We start from the raw sequence: 12626 nt of genomic DNA, 5'->3' as shown, positions 1-12626 counted from the left end.
TGGTGAACGAGAGGGTGCTGTGATGAACCAGAGGGTGGCAGTGGTGAGTGCTGAACCAGAGGGTGGCAGCAGGGGTGAATCAGGGGGTGCTGTGATGAACCAGAGGGTGGCAGTGGTGAGTGCTGAACCTGAGGGTAGCAGGGGTGAACCAGAGGGTGTCAGTGGTGAACCAGAGGGTGCTGTGATGAACCAGAGGGTGGCAGTGGTGAACCACAGGGTGCTGTGATGAACCAGAGGGTGGCAGTGGTGAACCAGAGGGTGGCAGTGGTGAACCAGAGGGTGGCAGTGATGAACCTGAGGGTGGCAGTGATGATCCGGAGGGTGGCAGTGGCAAACCAGAGGGTGGCAGTAATGAACCAGAGGGTGGCAGTGCTGAACCGGAGGGTGGCAGCAGGAGTGAACCAGAGGGTGCTGTGATGAACCAGAGGGTGGCAGTGGTGAGTGCTGAACCTGAGGGTGGCAGGGGTGAACCAGAGGGTGTAAGTGGTGAACCAGAGGGTGCTGTGATGAACCAGAGAGTGGCAGTGATGAACCAGAGGGTGGCAGTGGTGAACCAGAGGGTGGCAGTGATGAACCAGAGGGTGGCAGTGGTGAACCAGAGGGTGTCAGTGGTGAACCAGAGGGTGGCAGTGGTGAACCAGAGGGTGCTGTGATGAACCAGAGGGTGGTAGTGATGAACCAGAGGGTGGCAGTGATGAACCAGAGGGGGCTGTGCCGCATGGGTAACTTTGCCGTGCAAGCGGCCCATGAACACGCAAAAAGCCCAGCGAACACGCAAAAAGCCCCGCGAACACGCAAAAAACCAAATTCGCAATTTCACACGAATTCGCAAATTATGCGGATGGCGAATTCGTTTTCGCACGATTTCGCGGACCGCGATTTCACAGACTTTGCCCATACTTATTCATAAGCCCTGTCTATTCCACCCCTCTCTCCACACAGAGCGCACGTCTATTGCCCTTGATTAGCACAGGGTGAACCCTCACTCCCTGTCCCTGGTAGAGGTATTCAGATAGACACTCTAACCAAAATTGTGCTTCTCTTCTTCCGAGGAAAAGTTGAATCCACGATGGAGAAAACGGAGCACCACGAAGTCTGGACCCTGTGAAAAGGAGTAACGAGGAAGGATGAGAAGCATCATCCTTCTCGAACCCTGGCACACTTGAGATGGCGTGTATATAAGGAAAAAAGAACCCTATATAAGCTCTGTTGTGGACTTCAATCCTTTCGGCAGTTCACAGGGAGCCCCCTTTTTTCTTGGCCCCCGCTCACCAAATCACCCCAAAACTTTCAAGACAGGAGCTGAGCGGAGCATCCCATTTGTTTTGAAAAATTCACTAAGATTCATCAAACGGCGCCAAAGATATTGGCAAATGAAAAAGCCCTACTGGCGGTAGAAATAATATTCAGTGAAAAACACAAATTTACAGGGGCTTTTTTGTTAGGAAATAGAATTTTAAAAAAACTTGGAAATTCACTGAAAAACAGAAATTTACTTAGCTAATTATAACTTACACCCAGCAATGCACTGCTTATGACCTCACATATTACATCACTCATGACATGGTCAATGACATTGCTGATTACACCACTGTTTATATCTCAAATTATATCACTGATAACATCACTGATGACATCATCTAGTGAGTATGTTTAATAAAAGTGTCTGAGACTTAAATATAGATACTAAGCTACTGTGCAAGTTAAATGACTGTTCCTTCTGTCCTACTAATGAGTAAAACTATTACTAACATATGTCATCTGAGTGGATGTATGACTGATTGTATCAGTGTGTGAGTGGGGTTTTGAGTAGCAGTATGGGTGTTTGACTGGGTGTGCTAATGGCTGTATGGATCTGCCAGAGGGTGTGTGAGTGACATTATGCGAGTGGCTGTATGGGTATTTGAATCCGTTTGTGAGTGTTTTCTGGGTATGTAAGTGGCTGTGGGAGTGGCTGTATGGGTGTATGAGTGGGTGTGTGAGTGGATTCATGGGTATGTGTGGTTTTATTGGTATGTTACTGACTATATGGGTGTGTGAAAGGTTGCATGAGTGTGTGAATAGGTTTCTGAGTATCTGTGTGAGTGGTTGTATGGATGTGTGAGTGGGTGTGTGGGTGAGTGAGTGGGCATGTGAGGGGTTGAGTGGGTGTGTGAGAGGGTGAGTGGGGTGTAAGAAGTTGTGTGGGTGTGTGATAGGGTATGTAATTGGTAGTATGGGTGTGTACGTTTGTGACTGAATGGTATATTGGTGTAAGAGTGGATGTGTGAGTAGGTGTGTGAGTGGTTGTATGACAGTAGGTATGAGAGGCTAGGTGGGTCCATAAGTGGCTATGTGAGTGGTTGTATGGGCATGTATCTGGGTATGTGAGTGTTTGTACGGATCCGTGCGTGGGTATGTGAGTCATTTTGTGGGTGTGTGAGTGAATGGCTGTATGGGTGTGTGACTGGGTGTGAGAGTAGTTGTATGGATCTGTGAGTGGGTTTGTGAGGGGTTCTATGGATGATGTCATCAGTGCTTTGAGTTGAGATGTTATCTGTGATGTCACTGACCATGTCATGAGTAATGTGATATGTAAGGTCATAAGCAGCGCTTTGTGGGGATGTAAGATATAGTTAGCTCAGGTAACTATAACTGCTGAATTTCAATAATTTTGTATAAGTGAAATCCGAGGTTAACCGTAATGTACGTTTAACCTTTGTTTTTTTCAGTGAATTTCTAAGGTTTTTAAAATTATATTTTCTAGCTCTAATGTCCCTGTAACTTTTGCTTCTTTTAGTGAATTTCTATGTTTGTTTATGTGATTTCTATAATAACATCCCTGTAACCTATGGTTGTTTAGTGATTTTCAAATTATTTTATTTTAATTCTAACTGTAACCTGTAACCTTTGAGAGAGGGTGTATGTGAGGCTGTATAGGTCAATAAGTAGATGTATGAGTGACTGTATGTGTCTGTGAGTAGGTGTGGGTGTTTTTATGAGTGTGTGAATGGCTGTATATCTGTGAGTGGGTGGGTGAGTAGGTGTATAGGCCAGTGACTGAGTGTGTGAGTGGCTGTATGGGTCTTTGATGGGTTTGTGAGTATCTGTATGGGTATATGAGTGGGTATGTGAGTAGTTTTGAGGATATGTGAGTGGGTCTGTCAGTTGTTGAGTGGATATGTGAGTGACAATATGGGTTTGTGCATGGGTGTGTGAATATCTATGTGGGTGTGGGTGTCTGTTTGTGATTGGCTGTTTAAGTGGGTTTGTTAGTAGCTGTATGGGTGCGTGAATGGGCGCATGAGTGGCTGTATGTGTCTGAGTGGGTGTGTGAGTGCTTTTGTGGGCGAATGAGTGGCTGTATGAGTCTGTGAATGGGCTTGTGAGTAGTTATGTGGGTGTGTGAGTAGATGTGTGAGTGGCTGTATGTGTCTGTGAGTGGGTGTGTGAGTAGCCTTGTGGAAGTATGAGTGCATGTATTGTACCTTTGCAGGTATATAGGTGACTGTGTGGGTCTGTGACTGGATGTGAGAGTGGCAGAATGAATGTGCGAGTGGGTATATGAGTGTGTATGGGTGTACCAGTAGCTGTGTGAGTGTCTGGGCCAGAACAGACCTTACCTGCCCCTTTATCCAACAACAGTCCACAGATTTGCACAAAATATCTACTAACTAGAGTATTTATTTTTGCTGGTTAATTAGTAAGTGCTACCTCATTGAGTAAATGTCCAGTGTATATTGTACACTGCAGCTGTGCAACAGACCATGGGGAAATGTTTCTTTTTTGGAGATGTCCTCATATTCCCACAAACCAAGTTTGCAGAGGAGTTGTAAGAGCCAATGTAAGAGGTCTCGCCCCCATTGGAATGAGTCAGCAGCTACAATTGCTTGCTTGTATAGTAATGACGGATGGAGTCCCCAGGTTGCTCTGGGATCCATGGGGGCCACACACCATCAAAACTGGCCAAAGAAGTGTCCCACACAGCAGGTTTGCAGAGTTCATATGGGAGGCCATGCCCCCTTTGGGAAGAAGCTGCAGCTGCACATCCTAGGGCGTGTAGCGATGTGGCATGGAGTCCCCAGGTGGCTGCATAGTCTGTGGGGGTCACACATGCTAAAACTGGCCTACAAACTGTCCAACAACAAGTTTGAAGAGGGGATATAAGAGGCTCCACTCCGTTTGGCAAGAGCCTAGAGCTGTGCCTCCTGGCATGTGTAGGAATGAGGGATGGAGTCCCTAGGTGGCTGCGGGATCTGCAGGGGTCACACACCACAATCCTGGCCAGAAAACTGTTCTCATATTCTTTGGCTTCAAGAACCCCATCACTAAAATCTGTGTGACACGCGCTGGGGAGCCTTTTGGTAAGCCTTCCATCAACCTGTTAAAAGGTGTGAAGACCATTCAATACATCTATGTCCCAGCCTCTTCTTTATTATTTATTGGGGATGGGGGCTCTGAGGCTCCCCTCTCCAGGCCAATAACAGCCCCAGGGACTCAATTCCTCAGGGCCATACCTCTTTATGCTGGGTGCCCTGGACACCACCCAGGGCACCAAGTGTGCTACGTTGTCAACCGTGAGGGGAGCCTCAATGGCCCTGCGGTCCCTGCTGGCTCCCTGCCTCCAGGAGGAGCTGGCATTGCTCCCACACACATAGAGCGGCAAAAATGCTGCTCCCTGTGTGTGGGAGCAATCCGTCCATCTGTTTTTGTGCCTGCTTGACAGCGGGCAGAAAAACAGATGAAAAAACTGTTAACAGAGAGTGGAGCAGTTTTCCTGCTCCTACCCACTAGGAGCAGGTTTACAGTTTGATATTGCTTGGCGGGAGCTGTCATAGCTCCTGCCAAGTGGAAGTGAAACTGATATCTACTGAGCGTGGACACTACAGGAAACTGTGGGCAGACCCTAGGGGCTGGCAGTCTTCAGGGCTATTAGTGGCTCTAGGAATAAAGCAGCACTGCCCTCCATTCTGTTTGAAGGGCCTACACTAATAAGGTTGTGCTCCCCGGGGCCAAGAATGTCCAAGAAGGGGGGCCACATGGCCACCCTCCCACTTTTAATGTAGCCATGGCCCGGGAAGGGGGAGGTCCCCAGGTGAAATAGGGCAAATTCTGTGCTTGGGGAGTGGCAATCCCTGAGGCATTTTTGAATACAGGAGGGGAGTCAGCATGCCCCCTGTTGCTTATGCCTCAAGCCCCTGTGAGGTGGTGGTCCTCAGGGCCTATTAAGACCTACAGAGGGGGGTTACATGGCCCCCATCATATTACTGCATTAAGCCTCTGGGAGGTGGCAGTCCCTGGGGCAGTCTCTGTCTTTCTAAAAACCTGAATGCTACACATACATTTACCTTACAAAGCCTGTCGTGCACTTTGTGATTATACCAGTATTCAGCTCTGACTGAGAGCAGAGGAGGAGTGAAATGGACACACCTGGCTGGCTGGCATAGTTGATTCCCTGGTGCTTGGAGAGGTAGCCTTCCCAGCAAGACAACATAAACAAAGTCTTCTGAGGAGGGAGGCACTACGTAGCACAGTGAAGTTACAATGCATGACATATGCGCCTTTTAACTTAGTAAAGGTTTCAGCCTACAACAAAACAGAAAAACTTTAAACTTTACATTTTTAGACTACATCTATACAACTAGACACAATCAAAAATACTTTAATGTTTTTAATTATTGATGATATTATGACCCACCTTTTTCAACCTTAAAAAAAAGAAAAGCTGAGTCTGCCCGCCAGGATTGAAACCTGTTATGCTGTATGTAATAGAAAAAAATAGGTCAGCCTGCATAATGGGATAAGGGGCCACTGGCACTCCTATATCTCACAGATGTGTTTTAGGTTGAATTGAGGCCCCTGATATAATGTAGAGATTTCTGTAACAGGGCCATAGACATTCTGACCTATACATGGAATCTATTTTTAATTAGTATCCAAAATTGTTTAGTACTGCAAAGCGAATCACATGTCTGTCCTGATTGGCTGACACCCATCCATTGTCTTACCAGAATTTTGGAGTGCAGTTCATGGGCTTTATCTGATCTTACAACAACAGAGAGGCACTGAAAAACTGAGTAACACAACACGTATGCCATTGTTGAATGTATGTATGAATGATTGAACATACACATATAGAAGAGTATCCAGATTATTTGAACCTGGTAGTTGCAGTAAGATCTGCAGTGGAAAAGAAAGGAACTAGATGCCAGGGAGTGGGGAAAGGGGGACAAGGGAAGGAGAAAAGGAAGGGATGTGTTACAATGAGTGTAGGAGAGCTCAGAGACATATTAGATTGGAAAGAAAATCAAGCTTCCTGAAGAAGGAATAATTTAGTAAGGAAGGTGCTGCAATGGAATCTGCACAGACCTGCTAGGTACTTAAACAGGGTTAGAGAGGCTTTGTGGGACAAGGAAGGTGCTGCATAGGGAATGGCACAACCCCACCGCCTCTCACAGAACGGAAGAGTGGCATGGTGGGAGAAGGAAGGGGATGCAGTGGAGTGCAGCACAGATCCATCTTGGTGCTAGCAGATGTGAAGAATGACCAAGCTAGACAATGAAGGTGCTCAGGGAAAAGTGACAAATGCCTCCTGGGTAACTCGAAGGGACAAGTAAAGAACAGAAAGGTAGAGGTGGACCCTAAAGATGGAATAATACATTGACAGTAAAACCAATAAATAATATTTTTGTGCATGTAGACTATTTCTTAGGTGTAATAATCCATGAATTACAATAGATTGGTCCCAACACTGAATGTCAACTTCACTAGTTATTGCCTAGTGCCAGCTGTACTACAGTAGCTTCTGGCTGAGGGGGATGTCTGAAAACCCCAAAGCCTCTTTTATAGTGTGTTTATGGATGTATTTCTCTACGTATAAATGTTTGAGTGTGTGTGTGTGCACGTGTGTGTGCTAGTTCCCTGATGACATGAGGCTCCCAGCAAACGGCGAACTCTGTTGGTAAGCAACACGTAAAAAGGGCAGTGGATAGATATGTTTATGTTTGCAAAGTGTCCTGGCTTCTTCAGTAAGAGAGACACATTTTGATTTTTTGTCCAAGCCAAGGAGCAGAAAAAATGTGCAAATACTGAAGATACTTTGGAGTTTAAATGTAGGGAAGATCTTGAAATAACCAAGAGTGTCAGGGTTTAACATGCTATGTAAATAGGCATAACATAAAATAATATACTTAAAATGATATCCTAATGGGGGTGACATGAGGACTGTGCATAGATACAGTACAGGTATCACAGTTGCAATATCTATAGAATGTTCAAATGTATTTGACAACCCCTTAAATGTATAGCTATATGTGGAGTACAAATAAAAACAAACGAGAAGGTATGATTTAATCAAGTAATTTTTTAACCATTATATTTCCCAAAACGCTGTGCTGTTGGTTATAGCTCATACATCGTAATACATGTTTGTGATCATTAGCTTATCACAATTTATCGGATGCAACACATGGATAAAGAGAAGAAGAGCATAGCACAGTAAAAACCAAGTGTCTGCCAAGTTTTTCACCCAAGAAAAAATATTTCTGCCCTCGGTTAGAGTCAGGGAGGGATAGTGTTTCTGAAAGTAGATATTGCATGACCCTAGAGTGTTAGTGACACTGGATAATGGGTTCCATGTCCAGGCAGACATACCTCTGTAAAGAAGTGGTAACCAGGAGCCTGACCTTTTGGTAATTTGGAATGTAGGTCACTGGCATATAAGGCATGCCCACACCCATGCAGGACCTCTTCACTTTCCTGGACCTTGCTAGTAACCATGAGGCCCAAGAAGCAGGCACAAAAAAGGTTGAATGGCTGTATTTCCTTCTTCCCTTGTGATTCCTTTTCATTTAGTAGGATCAATAGCACAGCTCCTCTTAAGTCCTGTCTTTAAAAACTTTAAGCACCACTCTGACCAACCCAATGCACTGGGAAGACTTGTCCCATCATAATTTTCAGTACTAATTTGGATCTGTAGGCTCAGTGAAAGAACCGTGGGCCAGATGTATGAATACCAGGTCACAAAATACTGATTGCACATTGTTAACAGTATTTTTGCGACTATTAAAGATTTTAAAGAACCATCATATGCACTAATAAGTCTGTTCTCAAAAATACAAATTGTAATGGATCGCAATTCGGTCTACCTCATCAATTATAATTATGTAGGTCACAAATTGTGACTCTCTACTATTAAAGGCCATCCCAGGGATATTGGCCTGCTGGTGCCAGCAGACAACCATGTGTTTGACTGCATTAAACATCTTTTTTTCAATGCAGCCAATTTTCTTTGAAAAAAACAGATCTAACTTAAAAAAGTCTGTTTAAAACTCTCTACTAATCTATTTTTTCATTATTAAAGGGCACATTTTCTATTGTGAATGATTTGCCACATCCTGCGAGGGGGTCAGTAAATTGTCAATGGGTTTCTGTAGCCAAGCCTTGACATATACAATACCAATTCGGCATTTGGAAGGAATACTTCCAACACTTTCCTTCCAGACACCATTTGGTACCCATTTGTCATCCCATATTAGGAGTTTCAAAAATGTTTATAAATCCTTAATCTGGAAATTGAACTCAGGAAACTGCATATTAACAGTCGCACATGCTGAACCTGAATATTTGTGCCAGTTAAAATGCTTAGTACATCTGGCCCCCTTTCTCCTCTTCTCTGCCTGGTTCATCAGTGAAAATGTATGTGCATGTCTGCTGCTGCTTGGTGTATACCTAACATTTGCCAGCTACTAGGGCATTAGTGATAGGGAAGCAGGATGCCACCACGTGATGGTGGAGAGAGAGCTAACAAAGAGAGGAAAGGTCTGCAGTAGGTCTATACCCTTACTGTATTGTGTAGATATATAATTTCATACATACAGTAGTCACATTCCAATTTCCATTTTTCCACTGGACAGTGGCAGGCACATGTTTAACCTCTAGGAATCTAGGAATGTAACTATCACAGAGAATGCTGACAGGAGAAATACAGTGAGAGGGAGGACCCCTGTGAATGAGCTGTGTCCAGTGTCAGTCGGAAACGTGAAGCTTGGCGTAGATGGAGATGGAGCAAGACTGCAGGGAGTAGTTGCTGGGTCGGAGATGTTGTGAACAAGGCCAGAGTTCCACCACTCCGATCCCTGAAAGCAGAGTACAGAGTGGAGAGCATTAATTATCATAGAACATATACATCAGCAACAGAGCATTAACTAACAGTGGCATAAATATTGTCTTGTGCTTTACATACTTCTAGCAGAGAGACCCACATACACTCTAGAGCATAGGTACTTGGTGATATTGGTCTGTTTACAACTGTGGATCTTCTTAGGTAAATAGAGATATGTGTGGTTCTCTTTTGAGGCTTAACCGCTTCCATGCGTCGGACGCCGGTGGGCGTGTGCGGAGGACGGTCGGGGGCCGTCCGAACCACGCCCAGGCGGTAAATCACCCGCACCGCGGCGGAATTTTCGCCACGGTCAAGGGGTTAAAGGGGGTGTCCGGTGAAAATGTCTTAAAAGCCAAGCAGACATCAGGGACATTTTAGAATGTGTTCAGTGCCTCTTTTTCTCTGACTTAGTGGAGTAATGAAACTTGACACCCCTCCCCTGGAAAGTACATGGAGGGGGGCCATTCGACCCACCACATACCACTTTGCCCCACTGCCCAAAAATCTGGTACATTTTAATTGGACGCTCTGAAATGTAATTAAATGACTCTATATTGTCTAAGTTCTAATAAGAGAGTGAGAAACACTCTTAACATATACAAATGGAAATATAAAAGTGTAAGTACTATATGATGTAGAATACCTTTTTGCAATTGAGAAGTGCTGGTACTATCCCATTAAAAGTAGTGCACCGGTGCTGAGAGGTACAGGTACAGGCACCAGACTGCATCTGCCCATTTAAAGCACTCCTTACATGGGAATGCCTTGGACTACCCATAATACACAGCCTTGACACAAAGTACAGCAAAGCACAAGTTGTTAGTAGCACTGTCTCCAAAAGAAATTTCTGGATTACAAACTGAAGAAAACAAATGACAATGATTTTGTAACAGAAAATATTTTATTTTACTTTCTCACTCTTTACTGCTTTGCAGGCAAGAGACACTTCGATGGAATGAGACACTTGTTAATGTCCTATTAATAGTAAACATAATGGTGAGTGGAGGAGGGAAGCACCAGTGTTAGCTATTAGGATGGGACCATGACAGAGACAGCTTTGAAACCGCAAATTACTTGCATCCAACCTCTGTATTTCAGTACACTGTGCTGGGCTAACATTATTTATTTGTGTTACCCCAGCAGAGTGTCCAAGTTCATACACAGTATTTTTCAGGATTTGTCTGGTAAATAAGGTGGGACACGGACATAGCCTTCGTTGTGAATGATACAGGCGTATACAATATATATGCATTCGATCATAATTTAGGGCCATATGTATCAAAAAGTCATTTTGCGATTCTCAAATAGCGATTTTTTGCAAATCGCTATTTGAGAATCGCAAAATGGTATGTATGTAGGATTTGTAATACATTTTTCGAATCCTACATATTCTTTAATTGTGCATCTCAAATTGCGATTCGCAATTAAGGAATACCTCCCCATTCAATGAATGGGAAGACATTCTCAATTTGCGATTAGCAATTAGCGAATCGCAAATTGAGAATGCAATTTCAAGGGTGCAAGGGTGTCAAAAGGACACCATGTTGCACCCCTGAAATAAGCATGGGTGCACATGTGGCACACATACATGCCCTAAGGGCATTTATGTGCTTCACATTGCACTTTGAAAAATGCAAAAAAGTGAAATTTTTCACAGAAATCCCAAATTACCACCACCTTGAAGTTGGTGGAAATTTTGCGATTTCTTAAGGCCAAATTGCACTTTTTTGGTGCTTCTTACATTGCATTTAAGGAATCGCAAAATTTCCGATTCCTTAAATGCAATTGCAAAATAAGGATTCGCAAATTTTGTGATTCCTTATTTTGCACGCAGATGTGACTCATACATACCATTTGGCAAAATTGCGATCGCAAACGGAATGCAATTCTGCTTGATACATATGGCCCATAGTGAGGGTAAACTGAAAAGGAAAGGGGGTTTGACAGGTCATGGATTACATAAAGTGTGGTTACAATGTTGGATAGCAGTGGTACTGCTGCTTTGGACCACAAAGCAAAAATGCAGAAATTCTGCGAATTTCACCAATTGCGATCGCAATTTTGCTTGATACATACGGCACTTAGTCTCTGCTATAGAATGGTATATATTGTGTAGTGTGACATGTAATATAAGCCAAGCGTGGGGCTTACCTAGCCTCATCAAGTGACTTATTTGCAGTACATGTGCTGGCTCCCGCATTAGGCATCAATACAAATCGAATTAGTGACAGATTGAATGTTGTGGACTCATTCTTCCCATTGACCATTGGAGATGAAAATATATATATATATTTTGAAATATGCTCTGTAACTATTTTCCGCAAAGCGCTGGACAGAAAAACCTTTTGACCTCATACTGTTGTTATGTTATAATTATTGTGGCATGATCATACTACAGGCATTCACATCTCATTGAGGTGACACATGAAGAGAAGACACTGTGCATACCTTCATTCCTCCCCTCTAAGCCTCAGAGATACAGAGAGAGTACTCACTCCTCAGGTGACAGACTGTACCATTGTTTGAGTGCTTGAGGTGAGTCCACAGTCGGGATAGAGAGCAACATTCTGCCCTGCCAGAGTGGACAGAGCCCAACTCAGACAGAGGTAAGGATTTCCATGAGAGATTGACGGAGTGTACTGAGGCCCCTCTGATATAGCAGCATACACCTGGAGCTGTGCATTTCTGTCCAGATTGTACTGTGTGCTGCTAAATGGAGCTATGGTTTCCCAGACTGGACCTTGTGATGATAGAGCTGGACCTGTGCTTCCCCAGATCTGAGGTGTTTAAATGGGACAGTGAAACGGCCATGAGCCCCACGCTACAGCTGTGTGTGCTGATTATTAATAATAATTTCATATTGCCGCTCAACTGCCGCCCAATCCTGGTCATGTCTGCCTCCCTCTCCCCTCACCTGTCCCAGAGTGTGCCAGAGACACAGAGGCTGTGAATTTCCACAAGAGCTGAGAGAGCTAAGAAAGAGGGAAGAGGTAGTGAGCATACCATGAGCTGCCCCTTACAGGCCAGTCTCTAGTTTACTGTTGCATACTGTGCACTCTCCTTCTGTCTGTCTCATGCCTCCTTCTGAGCTCTCCTTGTGGTTGTCTCAGGCCGGTCTCCTGTATACCATAAAATGTCCTCCTGTCTTAGAACTCCTCCTTCACCATAGGAGCTCCCTCCTGGTGCCAGTCACACACCTCCAGGCTCAGTGTGTGGTTGCATTTAGCAACTCCAAAAATGCCACCGCAATCCCCTCTCCCACCCTTGCAACAACCCCTCCAATAAAGAATCAAATCCCACCCCTCACAACACTGTAATGAATCACAACAGTAACCTGGTCCCTGGGTCTCTGATTACAGCAGCCCCCAAAGCAGAGAATAGGACATGATATAGTCTACTAGTAATACTGTACTCACACCTTACAGCTTTGGTGGCAGACGCAGAACACAGGTGCTGTGTAAATTATGATCAATCAATCAATCAA

The 12626-nt window shown here is 44.4% G+C and overlaps 1 protein-coding gene across 1 annotated transcript in view; it reads right to left on the bottom strand.

Annotated features, from left to right (window-relative positions):
• Positions 1-8915: 8915 nt before the first annotated feature.
• LOC144769777 (putative DBH-like monooxygenase protein 2) overlaps positions 8916-12626 on the bottom strand; it is a 364487-nt gene continuing 360776 nt past the window's right edge. Inside the window, exon 13 of the mRNA XM_078653960.1 lies at positions 8916-9116. Within this exon, the coding sequence (XP_078510086.1) occupies positions 8916-9116 (201 nt within the window). The remainder of the gene's footprint in view (positions 9117-12626) is intronic.

The sequence above is a fragment of the Lissotriton helveticus genome, chromosome 7, assembly GCF_964261635.1.
Source record: "Lissotriton helveticus chromosome 7, aLisHel1.1, whole genome shotgun sequence".
Classification (NCBI taxonomy): Eukaryota; Metazoa; Chordata; class Amphibia; order Caudata; family Salamandridae; genus Lissotriton; species Lissotriton helveticus.
Note: the sequence above shows the minus strand (reverse complement) of the source record. Positions and strands in the feature narration are given on the sequence as shown.